Raw genomic sequence first — 11,828 nt, 5'->3', positions numbered from 1 at the left:
AAAAGGACTGAAGGCATAGGCAATGCCAAGGTGGAGGATGTATCCAGCTGGACTATATCAAAAATGGCATCTGTTGCCTGCGGATGTTGCTGGACGACAGAGAGGCCTAAAGAGTGGGCCATTCTTTTGACTAAATCTGTGTATGATGTAAGGTTGTTGGATGGGGATATGGGTAGGTCCTCAGTGATATCCTGGTTGGGAGAGTTATGGTTGGGAGAGGTATGAGCCTCAGATGCTTCCGTATCCGAGTCTTCTTTCATGGAGTCAGAGGAGTCTTGGTGTGGTATTTGGACCGAAGTGTCCTCTTGACAAACTACAGGTTTTGGTGGAATGACAGGGTTTGGAGTGACCTGAGGGTTGGGAGGACGACTTGGTTCCAGACTATGGTGGGAAGGATCATCTGCATAAGGACGAGACAGAGATGCCGAAGGTCTTGACTTGTGGGGCGACCTCGATCTATGAACAGAGTGGGATGAATAGCGATCCCAATCAGAATAGCCCGCCAGAGTCAACCACGGCATGGATGGTGGATAAGCCCCGTACAGGTCCCTCAACTGTTGTTGATCCCAAGATATCGGTGGGGGAGGGGGCAGGAAGACTCGGGGGGGGGATCGACCTCTGGACCGTGGACATCTGGGAGACAAAGCAATAGTCTGTCTGTGAGAACCGTCCCTGTAGTCTCGGTTGTCGATATCGACAGATTGGACATGGAGACGCGGAGGATGACATTGCGTACTGCAAGAAGCGTGTTGGTACCGACGTGTTTCGACATCGGGAGCCTCCAAAATCATCGATGCCGACGAAGTAGAAGGAGAGGGAGAAGCCTCAGCACCCATCTGGTGACTTAGGAGCTCTACCGTCTCGATGTTGGAGTACGGACGCTCCACTTGTATGATGGGGGAATCCAATAGTTGGATGGTCAGTATTGGTGGAGGGACCTGGGCCTCCGATATCGATACTGCTGTTGGAGCGGGAGGCACTGTAGGAGCATCACCCAGTGCAGGCACCGCTTCCTTCCCCTTCTTCGCCGCCTTAAGGGACTTTGAGGTGCCCTTCTTCGCGGACTTGTGATCCTTACTTGCCTTGGCCTTCTTTTTGATTGGCGTGGAAGCGGAAGATTGCGCCATCAATGCCGGGAGCTTCGGTGTCGGGCAGTCGGCATCGGAGGCAGGTCTCAATGCCGGAGCTGTCGATGTTGATGGTCTTTCCTCCATCACTGAGGTAGGAGTAAGGGCCGATTCAAGCAGTGCTACTTTAAGGTGCGCAGCTCAGTTTTTCCGCGTTTGATTAGAAAAACGAGCACAGTGACGACAGGACTCTGGCCGGTGAGACTCTCTGAGACAAAAAATGCACAGGGTATGACGGTCGGGAGGAGCAAGTTTGCTGCCGCAACCCTTGCACCTATTGAAAAAGCTCCACTTCTTCTCCATAAAAGAAAGCAAGGAGGGGACGTTTTTTTGGGGGGGGGGGCTTAGCCCAAAGGCCTGAGGTAATCGTAGACTCCCCCTCAGCAGAAAATAAATGTTTTTTTTTAATTTTTTGAAGAACAAACAAATAAAAAGAGAAAAGAGAGGAAAATTAAAATAAGGAAATAATTCCTAAGAGATGTGAGGAGAAACCCGAAAGCGAACCGATCTGCCCGACGAAAAATAGGTCTACTCAACGCAGCAGTAAGAAAGGAACTGGCAGGATGTCCGCACCCACCCCTCTGGGCATGCGCGGTGGGGTTCCTGCACATGCCCGAGGGACTAGGCGCAAAAATCCGTTAAAAAAGCTTGCTATAGCACCGATCGATCCAGCGCGTGCGCACTAGATCCCATGGGTGTGAAGCACAGAGACCACGTCAAAGATCCTCCTTTCTTCTAGCTGGCTCTTTTCTCCGTCCCTCATTGCAGAAGCAGGGCCCTTTTCTAGTGCAATTTTTCCTCATGGTAGGCCCCTGGAGGAAGCCCATCAGCCAAGCCCTCCCCTGTTGTCCTCAGCATCTGGTATTCAGAGGTACACTCCCTCTGGCCATGGAGGTTCCATTTAACTATAATGGCTAGTAGCTTTCTGTAGACCTGTCTTCTATGAAACTGCCAGTACCCTCAGTCATTCTCCATAGTATTCCTAGGCTCTCACCCAACCCCTGGGCTTCTGTTCTGAAGGAAGAAGAGAGAATTTCCAAGGGATTCTTATCTGTGAGTAGGTGGCACACAGCATTCTCCCCTTGCATAACCTCACACTGATTAAGTGGCCATTTTTCACAGCTTATACACATTTCCCTAACATGTACAGAAGGGTTAAAAGAACACAAGTTTTCCTGGGTTTGTTTCCAAGCTAGCAATAGTTAAACTATGTATATGCTGAGTTTGGAAATTCTGGTATTTGGGAGTGAAATTTGTTTGCATCTCAAAAACAAAATATGCAGGGACAGAAGTTCCAGCTGCAGTGGCAGGAGAACAGCTCTGCAGTTCTCATGTGGGCTACGTACCACTCAGCTGCTGCTGGCTTCAGCCATCCTTGTGGTGTGACCAAGATGGCTCTCTATTTACCCACAAAAGGTCAAGGCCAGAGTCCAGCGGTCAGCAGAAGGGGCCTGCAGTCCAGAATCAGGCATCCACTCAATCTTTTCTCATGGCCTTGGCAAAAACACAGCAACCCCCAGAGGACTCCTTGGCATGAACGGATCACAGTGTTTAGCTTGAGAGACTGATTTGGCTAGCTTTCCTGCCCCCACAGCTGACATATTAAGCAGAGCCCAAACAAAATCCCCATGCAGATTCGAAAGGCTCCAACTATCTCTCCAGTGGAATCCTCTCATTTTTAATCATAGCTCTTCAGTGCCTCCTTCTGTCTCTCAGGGTCAAATTCTAGGCATTCTGAGGCCAAGAGGTCTGGCCTGCCCATTTCCTCTTCCATCCTGCTCCCTTCCTACACAGCTCACTCCCCCACTCTCCTCCCCATGCCTGGAGTCAAAGGAAATATTTCTTATAAAGCACCTGGGGGGAAAATAACCTCAATTAATTTCAGTACAGATTTTAGATGGGGAAATCATTCTTATTTATTCTCCAATGTCCAAAATACCACCATCACCAAAATTTACAGATTGTTGCCTCCCAATTAAAAACAAACAAACAGAAGTCTACTAAAAACAACAAAAAATTATCTGTACTAAACCCTTGAGATGAGAAAGAGAGAAAGAGAGAGAGAGAGAGAGAGAGAGAGAGAGAGAGAGAGGCTGAATATTACAGACTACTGTAGAATGCACCTTTGTTTCAGGTCAGTTCCTGTGTAAATATGAGGACTGGATTAAATCCAATGCAGGCTGAAGGAATGTACCTTTGCTGCAGTGCAGAGATTTCTGGCCTACAGACAAGGCTCGCGATGCCTTCAGGATGGGAGCCCCTCGGCAGCCTTGAATAGGGCTGCAATGTTCTGGTGATTAACGTTTGGGGCAATGGTTTAGTTTACGGGGCCTCTTAATAGTCACTTCCCCTGATTTCCCTAAAAGCAGCAAGGAAGAATTTGCAAGTATGTCTAGCATCTGGATTCCATACTGAAGCCTTGGCATGCCAAGGAGTTCTTAAACTCAAGAGTACAATTTGACAGCCGCACCAGAACATTGTGAAACATTGCACTGTTTGGAAGCTTCCATGCCAGAGAAGCCACATTTGAGAATCAGCGTCCCTGCTGAAGTCTGGGGAATCTGCTTTTTCAAGCATATTTGCTGATTTAGAAACATTTAGAAAGCTTGAGGGGGGGGATCAGAGAAAAACCAGCCTTTGAAAACCTCTTTACAATCCCCCCCTCTTCATTCTTGGGACTAAATGATGCATCTTTCCTCACTGGTGCGGATCTTTGTCCTCATGGGCAAGGTCCCCCTCCCTGCAATGAATCCCTCCCTCCCAGTGATGCCTGGACACCAAGAGTTGCCAAAATGTCAGCCTGATTGCTTTCCAGTTAACGTTACAAAAATCCACAAATTGTAAAGTTAACTGTAGTAAGGAAGAGGTTGGGACATCTTAAAGACGAACCAGTGTACTGTGTGGCAGGTGCTTTCATGCCCTAGAAGCAAGTCCACTTCATGAGATGCCTGAAGTGTTACTCTCTGGTTGATGGGGGAGGGGGAGCAGGCCTAAAGGCCAGGAAATTCAAAGTGTAGCAGAAAGTCTGTGACTCTGACTGTACACAGGGCTTTTTTTGTAGAAAAAGCCCAGCAGGAACGCATTAGCATAATAGGCCACACCCAACAACACAAACTCATTAGCATATCCAGCCACACCCATGAGAGCATAGCTCATTAGCATATTAGGCCACATTCCCATGTTACCAGAAGTATAGTCATCCAGCCACACTCACCATTTGCTTCTTATTCTGTTGACCTTGTTTGTTGTCAAAACCCAGGGCTTTTTTTGTAGTAGGAACTCCTTTGCATGTTAAGCCACACCCCTAATGTAGCCAATCCTAATGAGTTTCTGCTATTGGGTGTGGCCTATTATGCTAATGAGTTCCCGCTGGGCGTGGTCAACTTGGGAGCCAGCCGGAACTCCGTTCCTGTGCGTTCCTGCCCAAAAATAGCCCTGACTGTACATAAAGTAATTTGGCCAGGGATCCTGGAGGGTTGTTGTTTATTGTAGTGTTTGCTCTCTTCTGGGCATAGAGCAGGGGTCACTGGGGTGTGGGGGGAGGTATTTGTGAACTTCCTGCATCATCCAGGGGGTTGGACTAGATGACCCTGGAGATCCCTTCCAGCTCTATGATTCTACAAATAAAGTAATAAGAATACTAGCCTCTATTTTTTTAAAATGTTCTTATTCTTGGGATGTTGTAAGGAAGCTTAAAAGCATGAGAACAGGATGACCCCAGACAACAGGTTCCCATCCTTTCAAGGAACATATTTTTAATTCCATTCTATCATTTGGGGTGTTGGGTAAACCGAGTGTGGGGAGGAATGAAGGGGGCAGTGTATGATTAATGACCTGAAGACGTGTCAGGTTGGCAGTCTTGGAAGCCAAACCGAGTCTGAGGACACTTCCTGCTGGTGAAAGATTAAAATAGCCCCAGCTTGGCAACTGGGAAAAGAAATGTCTTGTGCTGCTCTTTCATTCCCCTGGCAGATCATGTTTCACTGTTGGACCAGAGGAGTTTCCCTCTGGCACTGCAAAGTTTGCAGCAGATACCAGCAAGCAGAAAGGGGGAAAGTGGGTGAGAAACCTGAAAAGTATTCCATGAAAAACCTGCAAAATACAGTGTCTGACACAGGGGCTAAAGCAGTGATCCCGCCGCTTGGTGTCTGTGAGGTCCTTGGTGCCTACCAAGGTGTTTCATGGTGCACACTTTGGACACAGATAGCTAATGCAGAGAGTGAGGATTTCAACCTCAGGGAGGGAATCCTATTTGTACACACACACCCTTTCTGCATATATTAAAGTCTCAGGCAGGCCAGCCCTGCAATCTACACTGCCTGCAAGAGGTGCTGTATCTCAACATGCAGATGACCAGGGGTCGTTTCGTAGAAAAAGAGCTAGGGGAACTCATTAACATAACTCATTAGCATATGCCACACACCCTGACGTCATCGGAAGTGTGTCGTAAGGCCACACCCCCTGACATCACTGGAAGTGTGTCATAAGGCCACACACTCCGCCCCCAACGGTCCCGGCCGCCACCGCCGGCCTTGCAGCTCCACTGCCGAGCTCCATGAGGGGCCCGGCGGTGGACCTGCAAGGCCGGCGGGAGTGCAAGGAAGCCCCGCGAAGGCCCTCCCTGGCCCCAGGCAGGCAGGGGTGGGGAGAGGCAGGGAGGAAGCAACTTACCCTCCCTCTTCTCCTGCCTCCTCCTGGCTGAATGAGGGCCGGAAACAGGGGGCGGGGCTTTGTCCTGTGCCCCGCCCCCCATACCTCACCCGGGGGAACTGCGATCCCCCGCGATCCCCCCCGAAATGACCTCTGCAGATGACACAGTTGCCAGCTTTTCAGTTGTCTTCTATAAGCTGTGCTTCTGATGGGGTTACCGAACTCCAAGTGGGGCCTGGTCTCCAGAGTACAGAGATGTTCCCCTGATGGAAATGGCAGCGTCACAGGGCAGACTCTATGCCATCACGTCCCTGCTGAGTTCCCTCCCCTCCACCAACCCCACCCTCCCAAGGCACTGCCCCCTAATAGCCTGGAATTTCCCAAGCCACTAATCAGTAGGGTTGCCAACTTCCAGGTGGGACCCGGAGGTCTCCCGCTTTTATAATTGAACTTTAGGTTACAGAGATCAGTTCCCTTGGAGAAAATGGCTGCTTTGGAGGGTTTACTCTATGTCATTGTACCATGCTGAGGTCCCTCCCCTCCCCGAACCCCGCCCTCTCCAGGCTCCACCCCCTCCAAATCTCCCAACCCAGAGCTGGCAGCCCTACTAATCTGACAGCAGCTCTACCTAATGCAACTTGCAAGGGACAGCATGGTGAGAACTGTGCCCTGAAATACTGTCAGATCAAGCTCTGCTCCAGGAGCTGGCTGAGAAACTGGCAGGAGAGATAATGTGACCAGGAGGCAGCAAGAGGCTCATTTGAGTGGCCAATCATGATGGCAGAAGGGGAACTGAACTGATCATACCCAGGGGGACACACTCTGGCGGGAGATTCTTCCACACCAGCCTCTTGGAAAGGAACAGGAGCTGCAGGACAGCATAGCGGCTCCTTGGGTTAAATTTGCGTGGGAGAACTTCCAGCTGAATTGTGCCCCCTTAACTAGTAGAAAGACAGTCTGCCACATGGCAGTGCAGTTGTTGGGCTTGCACCTGAACGGACAAGTCAATTGTTTGGTTGCACCCAGAATGACCTCCTAACCGGGGTCTCTCTGTTCTACAGGAGTCGGCTCTTCAAACAGTTCCCTCTTCCTCAAACTTTCAATGAGAGATCTGTCCAAATTCAACACATTTACCATACCAGTGGTGAAAGAAAAGGCACCACAGCTGGTATGTGTTTCACAGCCAATCCTCCACCGTCTTTTTAATAAACATTGCTCAGACAATCCTCTCTGAAACTTCCTCAGGATTTATTCTTCCCAGCTCGTTGCAAAGGTTCTCGCTTCATGCTCTCCCGACTCCCACTGGCTTCTGGGACCGAAGCAAACATAATCTGCACACTTTAACTTTGAAACTTTGAGGGCTAAAAATGTGTATTTTTTTAAAGTGAAGGACCAATAATGGAAAGAAAGAAAGAAAGAAAGAAAGAAAGAAAGAAAGAAAGAAAGAAAGAAAGAAAGAAAGAAAGAAATCTCCAAGCAGCTGTACTTGGAGTCCGTTGGCTTCATGCCCTCCCCATATGATAGCGTGGATCCCATTGGCTGTGGAGAAAGATGTATGCCTTGTCCAACCCTCCCTTTCACTCTTGTGGGCTGGGGAAGCAACACTGGCTGGTGATGTGCATGAACTCCTTTAATGAGGGGCTCTGACTATGCTCACGTGTGCTAGGAGGGAGGGGGATGCTCTATCAAAAAAATTTGTTCTCTCCAGCTGGGCAAAAGTCTCTCTGACGGGACCTTCCGATCCAGTTTTTGAGTTATGTACATTAACCTCTCTCCATGAAGGAAGTAGTACAAGAAAGCAGAGACTGCGGAGCTTTAGCATACTTGGGAAGACTGTGGTGGACAAAACCAGGCCTGCTGCACCCCACTTATATCGGAACATTGCCAAGGTAAATGACATTTCATATGGTTCTTGCTTCAAACTGATTATAGTCTGAAATGGCTTTTTTGTGGTGGTACTTAACAGTACTAAGTACCAGCACCTGGGAGGGGGGCTCTCCCAAGTCCTGAGGGGGGAGTTGGTGGAAATCAGGGCAAACTTAGATATGAGTACTGGCACTTTTTTAGATGATGATGCACTGGTCTTAAATGAACAGTCCTTAATATAAACAATTTTGCATTGAAGGTTTTTTTGGCATTAGCAATATGCAAAGAAAGAAACATCTGGATATAATTGAAGCTATAACAAGGAAGCATTTCATGACAGTCAAATGGAATAATTTCCTGTCTCTTGTATCTCTTTATAGTAATAGTGAATGTTATTTACTCGGCAAGCAGAGTAGAGAGTGGGGGGGGGGGGCTTCACCATGGTATATAAATGTGGCTTGACCAATTTTACACAAACAGCCATAAAATATAGGATGGGGGCATTAATTCTGGTCATGACAACAAAACACAGCTTGCAAAAAAATTGGAAATCTGATAAAATTCCATTGGTGAATCGGTGGTTAAGTAAAGTTAAGGGGGCGCTTTACTACGCTAAAAGTTTTCCTCTGGAAGCCATTTCCAGTTTACTCAGAAATAAACCATGACAGCAAACCCCAACATTTAGGTCTCTGTTGAACCCTTGTTCTTAATAAAATAAATAAATACAAAGACTTATTGATGTAAAGGCTAATCCTAAATTGTATGTATAAATATTAAAGTTATTCAAATTAATTTAAATTATTGTAATTGGGTTCTCAATTTTGTGGTTACTGTAAATTGTAATTATATTTTTATATAAATTGAATGTTTAAAACTTAAAATATGTATATCCTGCATTCATCAGCATTGCTAGTAAGGCATCTAACAATAACCACAAATCACCATAAAATCCACAATCTGAAGCAATTACATTAGGGGGAAAAGTAAATAAGGGTGCAATAAAGTCAACAAATTAAGGGCATTTCTTTAAAAAAATTAACATTCTTAAAGATCTTATGAAGACTATTTTAACATTAGCAGTATTTTAAAAATAAACTGAGAGGAAAACAGTCCAAAGCAAAAACCAACCAACAGTCCCATAAAATTAGCCAGGTCAACTAAAATAATGTGGCAAATAAAATCTTCACTCGGCATGTAACATTTAGTCAGATTAGGTGCCTGACAAATTTTTGTTGAGAAGAAAGTTCTACAATCTTCTTTGCCACAATAGAAAAGACCCTTCCATTAAAAAGAAAAAAAGTATTGTAGTTTGATGCACAGTCATTTTGAAGTCACGAACAGTGGAACAAATAATACTGAGAAGCTTTCACTGTGTGTTGACCCAAAACTGTTTCTGCCAGTCATGATGGCCAGCTTGACTGAATGCTGGATCTGTGAGACTCTGGCTGGATCCACACATTGCTGGGTCTTGCACAATCATTGTGCAAGAGAAGGGGTCATTTCGTAGAAAAAGAGGTGCAGGAGCTCATTAGCATAACTCATTAGCATAACTTATTTGCATATGTCAGAAGGCAACACCCACCGCTCACGCTCCACTGGACTGTTTTGGATTGCTAGCTATTGGGGGGGGGGGCATGCAGATCTGTCCTCGCAGAGGAGGGAGAGCTTGTACATGAATAAAACTTGGTCTTAAAGGTGCCACTGGAATATTTTGGACCAGGGGGCCAGAGAGATCTGCAACTTACCTGGCTGCTTCTTTCTCTGACAGAGGGCTGCTGGGAGCAGGAGGTGGGGCTTGTTGCATGTGCCCGCGCCCTGGGCTCTTTACTGCCGGAGCTCTGCTCCTGTGCGCTCCTGCAGGAAATGACCCCTGTCAAGAGCAATAGTTCACAACTGGATTTTCTCGAGCAACAAGGCAATCCAGTTGCAAATAACTGCTAAAGCCTAATTGTAGCGCAGTATCTGAAGATGAGTGGATACAGCCCCCTGATTCAAAGCGCAAGTTAGAGCCTTTAACATCTTCTCTCAGCATCAGTTGCTCCCATCAGTGAACTGAGCATAATGAGGACATACGTCACAAATATAGAGTTCACAGTTCTAATGCATTTCCCCCTTTCCCCCCTCAAAAAAAAAAAAAGCAATTGGACAATGTGAAATAAAAAGTTTTCTCCAAAAGGTCCCAAGAGTGCCATTTTCCCCACCAGGTGGCAAGATGCACACCAGTAACGACTCGATGATCGTCGCCACGGAACAGACGCTGCAAGATCCCTACTTATTCCCAACCAACGTCTCCTCTGGGTCCCACTGCTCTGTCCACCTCTCCAGTTACCAGTTTGTGCTCATCCCGGCACTCTATGGTATTCTCTTCATCTTTGGACTGGTGGGAAACAGCCTGGTGATCGCAGTGCTGTGCCGCCAGAAAAATCTCAAGACTGTAGCCAACATTTACATTGTCAACTTAGCCATAGCAGACTTGTTGGCCCTGGTCACAGTGCCATTTTGGGCCACTTATTACGCTTATGGATATAATTGGCTCTTTGGCTCCGTCATGTGCAAACTCTCCAGCTCAGTCTTTGGCCTGACCATGTTTGCAAGCATCTTCTTCATCACATGCATGAGCATGGACCGCTACCAGGCAATTGTCCACCCATTTCAGTCTCAGCGACGGACGTTGCAGCGGGCTTCTGTTACCGCACTGCTTGTTTGGGGCCTGGCTGCGTTGACCTCCCTGCCCACCTTCTATTTCCGAGAAACCCAATACGTTGAAGATTTGGACGTGACCGCCTGTGTCATGGCCTTTCCAACTGAGAAGTACTCTGAATGGTCAGCTGGGACAGCCTTAATGAAAAACACTCTCGGCTTCCTGATACCTATGACCATCATAGCCACATGCTACATCTGGATAAGGGTGCACTTGATGAAAGCCCGAGGTTTGGGGAAGAACAAGCAGAAAAGAGACCGTGTGTTGAAAGTGGTCGCTGCTGTCGTTGTGGCCTTCTTGATTTGCTGGCTCCCGTACCACGTTTTGACCTTCCTGGATGCCCTGACCTGGATGCATGTGATCGATCAATGCTGGATCGTGTCTGCCATTGACACGGCCCTGCCCTTCGGGATCTCTATGGGATTTGCTAACAGCTGCATCAATCCTCTCTTGTACTATTTAATCGGCAACCAGTTCCAGGATAAACTACAACATTTGTTTAAGCTACGGCTTTATCAGTTCAACAGCAACAGGCAAGGTTTTCTCTCGAACAAAAGTAGCTCCAATAAAGACACCGACACCCTGAAGGATGCCAAACACGGAGAAGGAGACTCTGGGAGGCCACAAACCCACCCGCTGTGGGTTCCCTGAGCAGCATCTGGAAATCATTACAAGAGGATTTTTCCCCTCTCTCTCATGTTATGTTTTCTTGGATTCTTTCTTGCACGTGTTCTAGGACAAACTGTCCAGTGAAGATTTCTTGTTTTCAGTTTCCTTGGGGATTTCCAGTTCTTTGGAAGGGCTGTCATATATTCTTGTTTAACCCGAGGTGTGATTTATTACTAATAAACATCTGAACAATATTACAAACACAATGGCATTATGTAGTTAAGGTAGTAGAGTTGTTTTTAATGCTGAAGGGTGGGAGAGAGAAGTGTGGGATGCAGAAACTTAGAGGCTTTACATGGAAGTTGTCACACATAATGTGCAGTGTGCCCTCTTCCCTTTAACGTGAAGTGTCTTGCCGAACAATAATTGTCAGGTCATTCAAATAAGTTTTAAAAATCACAGTGAGTCTAAGTTATGGCAGTTTTTTTAAAAAAATATGCAACATTGGTGGGGTTGCCAAGTCTGGGTTGGAAAATACCTGGAGACTTTGGGGGTGGAGCCAGGAGAGGGTGTGGTTTGGGGAGGAGAGGGGCCTCAACATAATACAATGCCACAGAGTCCACCCTTCAAAGCATCCATTTTCTCCAGGGGAGCTAATCTCTGTCGGCTGGGGATCAGTTGTAAAAGCGGGAGATTCCCCAGGCCCCACCTGGAGGCTGGCAACCCTGAACATTGGTCTGTCCTATGGAAAAGCTACTAAAGGGCCAATTCACATGTTACAAAGTCCTCATGTTTGCTGGGTCACGACGCAAAGACTTTGAGTCAGACGTTCAGTAGGAGTTTTGTCTCCCAGATTCACACATGCTCTTTTCTCT

At 47.1% G+C, this 11,828-nt stretch overlaps 1 protein-coding gene across 1 annotated transcript; it reads left to right on the top strand.

The window, feature by feature from the left end:
- The first annotated feature begins 7,513 nt into the window (after positions 1-7,513).
- On the top strand, positions 7,514-11,086 carry AGTR2 (angiotensin II receptor type 2). The gene is made up of 2 exons (XM_015416267.1): positions 7,514-7,666; positions 9,848-11,086. The coding sequence occupies exon 2, from the start codon at positions 9,856-9,858 to the stop codon at positions 10,993-10,995; it is 1,140 nt and encodes a 379-aa protein (XP_015271753.1). The 5' UTR covers positions 7,514-7,666; positions 9,848-9,855; the 3' UTR covers positions 10,996-11,086.
- The last annotated feature ends 742 nt before the right edge of the window (positions 11,087-11,828 follow it).

This window comes from Gekko japonicus, unplaced genomic scaffold (genome assembly GCF_001447785.1).
Source record: "Gekko japonicus isolate JY-2015 unplaced genomic scaffold, Gekko_japonicus_V1.1 scaffold603, whole genome shotgun sequence".
Taxonomy (NCBI): Eukaryota; Metazoa; Chordata; class Lepidosauria; order Squamata; family Gekkonidae; genus Gekko; species Gekko japonicus.
This window is presented reverse-complemented; position numbering and strand designations above follow the sequence as displayed.